Source organism: Narcine bancroftii, chromosome 7 (assembly GCF_036971445.1).
Source record: "Narcine bancroftii isolate sNarBan1 chromosome 7, sNarBan1.hap1, whole genome shotgun sequence".
In the NCBI taxonomy this organism is placed as follows: domain Eukaryota; kingdom Metazoa; phylum Chordata; class Chondrichthyes; order Torpediniformes; family Narcinidae; genus Narcine; species Narcine bancroftii.
In genome coordinates, this window is record NC_091475.1 from 9,243,259 (window position 1) to 9,255,673 (window position 12,415).

The 12,415-nt window shown below is 39.0% G+C and overlaps 1 protein-coding gene across 2 annotated transcripts in view; it reads left to right on the plus strand.

Moving 5' to 3' along the window:
- Nucleotides 1–12,415, plus strand: part of urb1 (URB1 ribosome biogenesis homolog) — a 101,928-nt gene that overhangs the window by 28,922 nt on the left and 60,591 nt on the right. Inside the window, exons 10-16 of one of the 2 annotated variants that reach the window (XM_069888752.1) lie at nt 1,007–1,144; nt 2,786–2,959; nt 4,784–4,910; nt 6,568–6,690; nt 8,838–8,950; nt 10,397–10,516; nt 12,195–12,311. In XM_069888752.1, coding sequence (XP_069744853.1) covers nt 1,007–1,144; nt 2,786–2,959; nt 4,784–4,910; nt 6,568–6,690; nt 8,838–8,950; nt 10,397–10,516; nt 12,195–12,311 — 912 coding nt within the window. The remainder of the gene's footprint in view (nt 1–1,006; nt 1,145–2,785; nt 2,960–4,783; nt 4,911–6,567; nt 6,691–8,837; nt 8,951–10,396; nt 10,517–12,194; nt 12,312–12,415) is intronic. The other variant, XM_069888753.1, reaches the window with a different exon arrangement.

Genomic DNA, 12,415 nt, shown 5'->3' on the forward strand with positions numbered 1-12,415 from the left:
TGAAAGGGCCTGTCTAAATTTGAATTAAAATTTTTATATTTTAAATGGAAACATTTTTGTGATTTTTTTTTTTCAATTTTGATTTAAATGCAACTTTAAATCAAAACTGGAAAATGCTGGATTATTGGGAGACCAGAGAGCATATGATTATGGCAGCAGATTTAATTTTAAAATTTGTGTTGTATTATTAATGTGGTTTTTTTTCTGTATGTGGATTATATTTTTAGCAAAGCAGTAATCATGATTTGATATGCCATTTAAAGAGTCATTCAAGTCCTGTGTACCAAAAGAGAATTTCACAGTGAGATTTAAAAAATGCTAGGAATAGTTAGCAGATTGGTTACTGCACCAACTAATTCATAAATAGGCTATTCATGTCAATTTGATTCACTAAAAGTTTGGAAAGAGTTATAGAAGGATGGAAGTACTGTGGCAGCTTCAGGGTTTCCACATTTAAAAAAAAACTTCAAATATACAGCATGCCTAGCATAGCAGTTAGCACAAAGCTGTAACAGTGCTGTCTATAAGGAGTGTGTACATTCTCCCTGTGTCTGTGGGTTTTCTCTGGGTGCTTCAGTTTCCTCCCACACTTCAAAAGTCTACTGGGGGTGTAGGTCAATTGGATGTAATTGGACAACACGGGCTCTGGGCTGAAAGGGCCTGTTACCCTGCTATATGTCTAAATTTAAAACCAAATTTCCTTCCGTTTCATAATGCAGTAATGGTGAACTCCGAAGCTTTCCCTTTCTTACTGAAATAAAACCTCACTAGTTTTCCCCCCACCCCCCAGTAAAAAAAAAGATAATGTTTCTCAATTACTCTCTCACTAGTAAGATGTTGCTCAGGCATATTGGAAGTATGTTTATATGATTCTTATAATGGCCCATTAAAATCAAAATTACTCAGACAGAATAAATAAACAGCCTCTGCATTCTAATTGTTTTTCCAAGGTAGGATCAAAAGATACAAGCAACCATTTTATTTGTATGTTCAACTTGCCTTGCAGATTTATGATGCCCAGCCAGAGATTTCCAAGGCTTTCCGGACAAAGGAATACATCCCACTTTCCCGCCTCGTATCTATGGTGATGGTCACAACAGTGCCTCCAGTAGCAACTAAAGCCATGTTTATTCAGGGAATCAATGTATGGAAAACTATATTTAACAATGTTTTTATGTTCTGAAGAATATTTAGTTTTGACAACAGACCAATTTACTGTCTGCACTGCAGCCATTTTACTTCCTATCATGGCGAATTGGAAGTGCACCTTATTGGGTGTTTAATGATTTTCTTTTCATTAATTGATCGTCATTAGCTTTGTGACCCTCTGATTGGTCTTACAGCTATAATTACGTAGTACTAGCGTGGGGCGAATGAAAAGACAGACTGCTTTCCAGGCGGACTGCCCAAGCATCCACTGTCTGCAACTTATTGATGGTTGTTTTTAGTTCCCTAAATATATGGGATTGACCTTTTTTACTCTGTTGGCAATTTGAAGAAATTTCTTGGGTGGTTAATGAAATTGCTCTCATAAAACATTCTATGTGATGAGGGTCCTTTGGCCTGAAAGTTAACAATTTCTACCTGACATGCACAGTATTTCAAGCACTTTCTGTGTTTGTTTTAGATTTCTATTGATTTCCATCATCCACTATTTCTTAGAATTTTTTTAATTGTAATGTAATAAAACAAAAAATGTTATTACACAATTTACTTCAGTCTACCGTAAAGCAGGCAAAGATTGACTTTCAGCAGAAATAACCCAGCACCTCTTATAGTCAGAAAGAGATGCAAAAGAGAGTCCCGTTCCCTCCCACCCAGAGTCACTGAATGCCCAGGATTCACCTCCAGTGGGTCCCGCAGCCTTTGGTCCAAACCATCTGCAACCCAAGCTGTAGATGCACACCTCTGGTACAATCAGACTTACGACTAAATTCTTAGAAAAGCAGGCTCTCTCCTCAAAGACCCCAAGCCATGTCCTCTTCACTTTTCTACCATTGGAGGGAAAAAGGTACAGGATCCTAAAGACGAGCACTCAACAGCTTAAGGACAGCTTCTTCCCCACTGCCATCAGAATCCTGAATAATCAAATGAACCAAAGATACTCCCTTACTTTTCATGCACAACTATTTTTATATTTTTTAATTTAAAGTAATTGTTGTAAGATAGTTATAATATTTATGTTTGCACTGTGACGCTGCAGCAAAACACCGAATTTCATGACTTGTTCATGACACTAAATTCTGATAAATTATCCACCTATTAACAATTGATACTACCTTTCCTTCCAATGAAATTTCCATCTTCACATATAAAATAAAGATAGATTTACATCATTCTGAAAATATTTTGACATAATCCTCCAGTTTGTCACTGAATTGCACAATAGCTTTTCCTTGCAGGATATTTTTAGTGACTCCCAGAAAAATAATAATTTTAATTCTGTGTTTTGCTGCTATTTTCCATTTTTTGGCAGCACGGTTGGCGAAGCGGTTAGCACAACACCTTTACAGTGCCAGAGATTGGAACCAGGGTTCAAATCCCACGCTGTCTGTAAGGAGTTGGTACATCCTCCCTGTGTCTGCACGGGTTTTTCCCAGGGGAACTGTTCGAAACGTTCCGGGGGTGTAGGTTAATGGGTTTAAATTGGATGGCACGGGATCGTGGGCTGAAATGGCTAAAATTTTATTTGCAAATTTGTTTATGCACATTACTATTGAAATGGAAGCCACTTGTTTCTTTTAATCAATCTAAGATTAAACAAATTGTCTTTCTTTACCTTCAGATTGCAAATAAGGTAGTTCGGCAGACTACCTTCTCTCTGCTAATGTTTGTTCTGGAGAGGGCATTGAAGAATATTGAGTATTGTCTGAATGAGGACGTGTGGCAACATTCTGAAATTTACACTCACAGTACAATGGAAGATTTTACTCAGCAGTTCAGGGAGACTCTCAGCAAGGTACCAGGAACAACAGGCATACCAGGCCAAATTACCTTTTGCCTTGATGTGATTTTGGTTAGAACATATAGTTAAATAAGATAGAAAAGATTGTACTTTATTTCACACTAGTGAAAAGGTGCTAAAAAAATCAGGAAAAGTAAAAGAGCAGGCACCAAATTGCTCTGTGAAAGTTTCAAGGAGTAATCAAAATTTCTCAAAAAGATGAGTTTTTGGAAGACACACAATGGTGGAAATGGACAGAGGTATCTCCAGAGAATAGAAAAGAGGTATTTGAAAGCCCCATCAGCAGTAGTGGGATGGGAAAAGAACAACTGAGCTGAAAGCCGTAGTCAGTGACTGACAAAATTGGATTGGGCAAGATTGAAGGAAATTGTAATCACCCTGGTTGAGAAGAAGAAGAACGGGACCATTAGAGGGCGCACAAAATCAGTGAACCGGTGCGGACTCGAAAGGCCAGCATGGCCTGTTTCTGCTCCGTGAATGGTTATATGGTTTAAGATGTCTACAGATGAATTAGAGGGTGCACGTTAATTGCAATAAGACTCAAGAATCTAATCTAAATGAGTTGGGTTAGAATTAATGGAGATGTAGGTGAGAAGCGAACAGGCTCCAAGCAGAAGGTTTGTCGTAAAGTCCGAGGATTTGGCCAAGCTGTAAGTTTCAAGTGAGTAGAGTTCTGTGGACCACTAAAAAAAAAGAGGTCAGAGAAATAAAATAGAAAGAAAGTATTGTAAACAAAACCATATTAAAGGAAAATTTACTCACATTAGTTGCAATAATGCATCTCAGTTTGAATCTCAATCAAATGAAATTTCTGTTTGGATTTCATGAGCTAGAAACGTGGAGTGGTCAGAGACCTTTTCTCTAAGATGTGATGGGTTGCTGGTTGTTAGTTGAGGACTGACATTGATTAACATCTGCAGCTTTGAATAATTGTCTTGGCCAATAGAAAATGAACTAATGTGAGGAGGGATGTAAATACATTTAATAAGAGAAGTAAATTAAGTGACATGAAATGTGAAGCACACACTATTTTAGAAGTGCAAATGAGTGTCACATACTTGACATTTACATCTGTAGTTGTGAGCAATGCTTTACATCCGAGTCGCTGATGCTACAACAACACTGGTAACCGTGTAGCTCCAAACTGAAGTGAATGTAAAGCAGTGATTTTCAAACTGCCCCCTCCCCCCAAAACTTACATTCCACTTTAAGTAATGCCACAAGTGCTCTGTGATTAGTAGGGGATTGCTTAAGGTGGAAAGAAGAAGTTTGAAAACCACTGTTTTAATTGTACCTCATTGACTCGTTATGTGCATGGTTTCATAACTCCAAAAGAAATTGGCCAATGACAATTTTTTCAATCAAAATATTTCAGTAACAATTGGGTCTCGAGCAGTGAATCTCAACCGTCCCTTCCACTCACATCCCACCTTAATCAATCCCTTACTAATCACAGGGCACTTAAAAACATAAGGATTTCTTAAGGTGGAATGTGAGTTTAGGGGGGCAGTTTGAAAACCACTGCTTTACATTCACTTCAGCTTTGGGGCTGCATGGTTAGCAGTGCTATTGCAGCACCAGCGATCCGGATTCAAATCCAGCGCTGTCTGTAAAGAGTTTGTTGTTCTACCCATGTCTGGGTTTTCCCCTGGTTTCCTCCCACCCTTCAAAACGTACGGGGGTTGTAGGTTTATTGGGGCGGTGTGGGCTCGTGGTACAGAAGGGCCTGTTAAATAGCTGGGACATTTCTGAAGAAACAGCCGGGGATGTAAAGAACGTTGACATTTTACTTAAATGTAGTTTCTCCTTTTAACGCAGTATTTGCCAGACATGAATAGCATTGTAGCTACATGGCAGTCGCTTTTACAAAATGAAGATAAAGATGGAAGGCAAGGAGAAACTGGCGTTGCTGTCACGGAGAATTCAAATGTTGCAGAAGATGATGGTACTGTTTTCTTCTCGGGGTGGGAAAGGAGAATAATGGCCTGGTGTGGATTAATTTTTTTTTTTTAAAAATCAATAGAACTTGTAGCAAACAAAAATCGCATGTGAATGTTGCAGACCGTCATTACAAATCAAAATTGTCACCAGGAGGATTCACCCAAACACAGGACTTGTTGTATTGCTCCCCACTCACTTGAAAAAAGGTAGCATCTTCCCCCAGTTTCCCATTGCATACTTATCGTCCATTAAATCCACAGAAGGGTTAGTTCCATTGAAACAATTTGAGAAATGTCAGTGATAGCCACTTAATTTCCATTCCCTGAATGCAAATAATTAAAATTTTCCACTGTTATTCCTTCAGACATTGAACTACTCATTTACTTAAGTTTAAAATCAATAATATTTTCCATACCTTTACTCCTTCATTTCTATTAAAAAGATTTAATTTTCCTTTGTCTCCCGTTATTCCTTTCTGCGCCTAATTTGTAGGCAACACTGAGAATATTCCCTTTGTTTTGCATAGACCTACCTCAGCTTTGGCTTTCGCTTAAACTTAAGGCTCTCCTTTATTGTCTCAAGGCAACTTGAACTGAGGATTAAAGGTGCTTTAACAATATCATTGTTTTTGTTTTAATTTGCCCTGCCAATCTTTAAAACCCATTGATTGCACCTCAACTCACCGTTCAACAAGTCCCCAATGGTCTTTATTGCAACAGAATGCTCCTCTACTACTAATAACTTTGTGAGAAAAGATATTTTCAATTGAAAATAGGAGAAAGTACATCTACTTGGAGATCATAAGCTGTGATACCTTTCCCATTATCTATAATAAATAACGTTAGAAAGGTATAGTCTGGTAAGAACATGTCCCCCCCTGAAAATCTGAAGATTGTCATACATGGCTGCCACTCCCCATTTGTATTTTCATTGCTCTCCTAAGCCTTGCTCAAGTCTATTCCTACCTGAGCTAGTGTAATTTCTGGTGGCTTTCTCTCAGCTCGTGCTGCTTGAATCACAGAGATTAAAGACTGGTTCAGGATGACTAAAGTCAAAGCTGTCATTCATTGTCTCAAACGAGCTTAGGCCTTAACAGCAGTGTCGTGAATTGTTAAAAAAAATTGAGCAGTTAACAGTGAATGATCATTGTTTCCTTCCAACAAGGCATGAGATGCATGCATCCGTGTCACATGTAATAGTAGATAAATTGTTTGGGGGTTGGAGGGTGGGAGGGTGATGAGGGACCATGTATGAAAAAGGAAGCAAAATACATTTGAAGTGTTTTCCTCCTTGTAATGATTTTCAATGCTTCTTGGTGGTTTTTTGTGAATAATAAACCTAAACCCAGTTGAGAATTGCATCCTTTCACCAGGTAGAGATATATACCAGATGTTCTGGATGTTTAGCATTCACCGTGTTATTTATTCATGAACAAAATTCCAACATTTCGATTGTTCCACTGACGTGAATACAAGTTTGTCTGTTAGGATTGTTTTAAAAGTGTAGATGAAGGCAGCAATGAAATGATAAATTTCAATGATCATTTTAAATTCTGGATATTTTTAAAAGGGGTTAGCATTTATAAACGTTCCTGTTCTGCATTTAATTTAGTTTGTTTCAACTGGGTGAAGTTGGACTCGTCTCCTGTTTTCTTTATTCAGGGGATGACGATGTTGGGACTATTGTTATAAAGGCAATGGTGCTCCAGGTTATGTGTCTTTACCAGAAAGTGCTCTCTCATATGGTTTCGCAATGTGCATTTGATTTCAGTAAATTACTTAAAGGTAAGCGTTCTGTTATTTCAAAGGTATCTGTTTTCTGGAATTATGTGGCTTACAAACAGGTGTCTTTTTTTTTAAAAAATGAATTAAATGGAGGTAAATTGGGTACACTGTCTCACTAAAATATGATAATTTCATCATTCATGGACACTTGTCATTGCATTAAAATGACTGCAGAAGGTTATTCAACATGAAGATGTAGGAAAGCACGATGTTAATGAATTCGTGGAACATGGATGTCACAAGAAAAGACAGTATTTATGTTCATCTCTAATTGCTCTTGGAACTGTTGGGGTGTCTCTTCTCACGGTCATCTTGCGAAGGTTTATTGTTAATTATGGTTCTGGTGTTTGCAACAGCACTCAAGGACAGGTTGTCCCCATACACACTTGCTCTCTTTGTCCTTGAAGATGGTAGAGATTACAGAGTTTGTGCAGTAGATCTTGTACATGATGCACACCATGGCCTTGTTACAACTGTGTGATGAAGAAAGTGGTTAATGTGGGTGTTTTTTTTTAAATCCAGTCCAGATTGTATGTCCCAAAGGCAAAAAAAAAATTAGTAAAGCTACGGTGCACATATAATTGCTTCATTCATATGGGAAAAGGTATCCCGAAACAGTGAAATGCAGCAAATGATCACTCTTTGTGTCATAATTGTTCACAGGGATGCACCACTTAACGCCCACAATACATTCTGTGAAATTGGTCGTTTTGTGATGTGGACATTGTGCAAACACCATATTACTGTTATACACTGAGCAAACCTTTATGAACTGGTGCTAAATCAAACTACTTTTTTTCCCCCTTTTTAAACTTTGATGTAAACGCTTAGCCTATAATTACATCCAATTTACAAAGGGGATCAGGATCATTCACATCCACTATTCCCAAGTTCCTCACAATGTTCCTTGGAAGAGTTACAGGTCGAATAACTGTCTCTATAATGCCTGAAAGAGCTGGCTGAGGCTGTTCTTGGGAAGGAGCTGGCTTCTTTAGGAATATGTCCAGTGTTGTTTGCTTTTTATTATCTTCATAAATTGCTTTGTATGCAGCAAACACTGCATGTAAGTTGTTACATACGACCGATAATGCCAACTAAGTCCCATTCTCCGATCGGGATTTCTGAACTTATTGTATAACCTTATGGAACCATGGATGACGGTCGGACGTTGCCCAGAAGAATGTTGAGGTTATGACTCTACTTCTGTGGGTAATTGCAAATATATATTTTAGTTGTGAGCCTCAGTTGGTGGGATCGTTATTAAAGAAATCAGTAATGCTTTTTTTTTTTGCACATTCCCTTGGAGCACATGTAATAGCATTTAATTTGAGTATTTGCAGGAATTATTGGCTGATGCTAAAACACCACCAGCTGCTTTCTTGAACTGCTGTAGGGTTGCATACGCAGCAGTTGTGAAGGACCGGCAATAGGTCCTGCAGTGGTGTTCTCATGCACCAAAAGCCTTTGCCCTTGTTAATAAAGGCAGTGAGGTTTGGGAGGTACCCTTGGGTGCATTATCTCATTGGACTTTGTAGATGATACACACTAGCCACTACACTGATGGTGAGGTGAATGAGTGTTTACAGTGATGGAATGCAAATCAAATGGGATGCTTTATCGTGGATAACTGAATACACGTTATCCAAAGACTGGCTTGTCCCTGACAGTTAGTCCTCCAACATCACAAACATTTCTACAACTGATTCCACCTGCATTGAATTCACCCATCGTTATTGAATGAAGATCTACCGGGACCAATGCCTGAAGAGGGCGCGCAAAATCAGTGAACTGGTGCGGACTCGAAAGGCCAACATGGCCTGTTTCTGCTCCATAAATGGTTATATGGTTACTTGTCTTATCTGCTTTTGGTATATTTCTTAGTTCACATTCAATGAACTTACTAACCTTTAGTTAAGCAAAGTTTGAGATTCTGACAGTTAACAAAAATCTTTTTGTGGGGTCGTGCTTCCCAGTCCTTGTTGAAAACTAGTTAGATTGAGCAGTACACAAGTTAAGAAATAGTGTAGGCAGGTAGCGTAAAGAAATTAAAATTAGCTGAATAAACATGACAGTAAAAAGTAGATGTTTATGTAAAAAAGAGAAATGGGGGTTTCTCTCTAATTTGGTGTTTCACTCCTATGTTTTAGGCATTGTGAGTGAGAAAGGGGTGAAAGAAGAAGTTGCCCCAGTCCTACAGCACTGCATTCTACAACTCGCTCTGGAGCTGCCCTCCAATAAGTTTGCATGGTTCAGGTTTCAGGTACATTCTTATTCTGGACAAAGTTGATGTGTTTTTCAATCAGAGTTGCATTTTAGATAATCAGCTATGATTGCTCATTTTGGTAAGCATCAGATTTAAATCACTTCAGAGAAGTTAATTCGCCGTTAATTTGCAAGAGATTTCTTGCCAGACTAAATCAACATTTCTGGGTAATATTGTATAAATGTTACATTGTTCGAGATGACATTAATCTGAAGCTCTAATGCTGACGTGAAAAATATCCTTCACACTTTTTACAAAGAGCAAGGGAATTTGCCTGGTATCATGAGCCAGTATTTGTACCAATAAATAATTTACAATGGTAGCTCCAATGTAGAAGTAATTCATTTGTTGGAAAATGCTTTGGGATATCCTGTTGTCATGCAAATTATATAAATAGATAAACTATGCTCACACTGGAGAGACAAGTTAGTTTCATAATGCAACTTTGCCTTTTCTCTGAGATTGAAGAAATGATGTGAAAAATGTCCCTCAAATGTTGCAGTTGTACCTGCTTCTACCACTTCCTCTGGCAGCTTGTTCCGTTTACCCACTATCTTCTGTATGGAAAACCTTGTCTCCTAGTTCTCTTTAAATCTTCCTTCTCTTACCTTGAACCTGTACCCACTAGCTTTAGACTCTCCCAACCTAGGAAAAAGACTGTCACCATTCACTTTAGCTGTGCTCATCTAGATTTTACATACCTCAGCCAGGTCACTCCATAACCTCTTTTATCCAGCCCCAGCATCATCATGTCCCTTCCATCTTTACTGACATGCTTCCCATGGCTTGAGACCAGAACTGCACACTGTACTCCAGGTGGAGTCTCACCAATGTTTTGTGCAGCTGTGATGTCCCAACTTTTGTACTCTATGCCCAATCCAATCGATGCAATACATTCTCAACCAAATCATTAATAGAGATGACAAACAATCTTGGACATAACACTTCTGATTGGTTACAAGTTTCCAATCCAAAAAAAACCAGCTTATTATGTCCATCCTGTGATCCCTTCCACCAAGCCAATTTTGAATGCAATTGGCCACCACAGCCTGGATCCCATAAGATCTGACCTTCCAGACTAGCCTTATCATTTGGGACCTTGTCAAAAGCCTTGCCAAAGTCCAAGTAGACAATGTCTATTGCCCTCCCCTCCTCAATCCTCCTGGTCACCTCTTCAAAAAAACATTTGGCCGATCTGACTCTCCTCATCTCCTCAGTTGTCAATTTAACTTTCTTGCTTTAATTTCTATATTTGCCTCAAACTTGTCATCAGACACATGAGTCTCACCCACTGTCAAACTAGTTTAAACCCTCCTGAGATGCATCCTGCGAGGTTCTATTTGGTGCTATAAAATTCTATTCATATTGAATATTCTGGTCTGATTTAATAGACTGCAAGAGAGCTATCAGATTTAGTTGCTGATATGTGCTATTTCCTTATAGGACATCACAATCACTGAGAAAAATAGTGGAGAAAATTCAGTTTTTTATTTGTTGCTTAAAATGTATGTGACCTGTAAGAGTTCTCAGCTGCAAAAGTCAACTAAACAACTTATTATAAAGGTGAGTTCATGCTTTTTATTACTATTTAGATTGGACAATTTTTTTTTAAAATAATTAATGCAGGCTAACAGCTTTCAGATACCAATTATGAATTCCTTTAAAACCATCATTTTGGGGGAGATGTGAAATAAAAATGGGAAAGGCCAGAAACAAAAACGGCTGGCATTCAGGTAAATGACAGTATAAAACATTAACTTACTCCATAGGCACTATCTGCCCAGCTGCAGTTGTTCTAGCTTTTACTGTATTCTGAATTCACAAGTGGTTTCCTACAGGCAAGGCAGAATTACCACTTATTGGTGGTGCAAAAAAAACTACACAATCTACAAGTGTAAACAAATGACAAACATAAACAACTGTGCAATACTGGGGGGAGGTGGGGTGGGGGGAACAATAAAGTGCAAAAGTACATGTCGATAAATGATTGAGTTTGTTGTTGAGTCTGATGGTGGTGGGTAGCATTGTTCCTGAACCTGGTAGTGCGAGTCTTGTAGCACCTAGACCTCTTTCCCAATGGTAGCAGCAAGAACAGAATGTGTGCTTGGTGGTGGATCCTTGATGATCGCTGCTGCTCTCCACCAGCAGCATTCTCCGTCAATGTTCCCGATAGTGAGGAGGGTTTTGCCTGTGATACCCTGTCTGAGTCCACTACGCTTTACGCTCGGGGGTATTGACGTCCCCATATCAGACCGTGATGCAGCCAGTCAGCACACGTTCCTCCACACTTCAGTAGAAATTTGCAAGGTTCTTTGATGTCATACCAAACCTCCGCAAACTCCTGAGGAAGTAGAGGCATTGGCAGGCTTTCTTCACGATGCCATTGGTGTGTGGGGCCAGGAAAGATCTTCCGAGGTAGTGACTCCCAAGAACTTAAATTTGCTCACCCTCTCCACGTCTGATTTCCCCAATAACCACTGCATCATACACATCTAGATTTCCTGTCCTGAAGTCACCAGTCAGCTCCTTGGTTTTGGTGACATTGAGTGTGAGGTTATTGCTGGTGAACTATTTGGCCAAGTTTTCAATCGCCCTCCTGTAGGCTGACTCATCGCCTCTTTTTATGCAACCCACTACCGTGGTATCGTCAGCGAATTTGTACGTGGCGGTGTTATACCAAGCCCCACAGTCGTAGGTATAAAGCAAGTAGAGCAGGGGGCTACTGCTTGTTCCCAGCAATTGCCCCAGGTGCTGATGAGCCATCGAAGATTCTAACCTCACAAACGGCCTTGGTCGATTAATTGCTGAAGGTTCACAAAATTTCTGGCACAGCAGGTGTCATCAGAAGGAAAATTTGTTAAACATGGCATTTCTAATTTTATCTGAGCATTTCGAGGGCACTTGCATTTGTTATTGAATGTATTCTTTGACTTGGAATTGCAAGTATCAGCCTTTGACTGTTTTGAGAATTAAAATCCAAATGCATTTTATACACAACTTAAATATAATTACCAACAAAACCTGTCCATCACTGTTGTTCTAATAATTTGAAGGTTATAGTTCTAATTTTAACATCAACTCCAGAAGCTCCTTTTAACTTGGGGGTTATGGGTGTGCAGTAGGGAAGGAAGAGATTGTTTTGGAGTAGGTTTCCATGGGTTGGCACAGCATCATGGGCTGAAGGGCCTGCACTGTGCTGCAATGCTCTGTACATGGCTTTAAAAACATTTTATCTTGCCAGATTTTAAAAGACACTGGAATTTTTGAATATACATGGAACGAATTAGAATTGTGGATGAAAGGTCTTTATTCTGTTTTGGAATCTGAACGTGAAACTGTCATTCTGTTTCTTGAACTAGTGAGTATAATTTATTTGATATTTATGAGTCCTCTTTCTTAGTTTATAGAGGAATGTGTGTATCTTTCAAGCCCTCCGTTCAATTCCTTTAAGCAGCCTGTCAA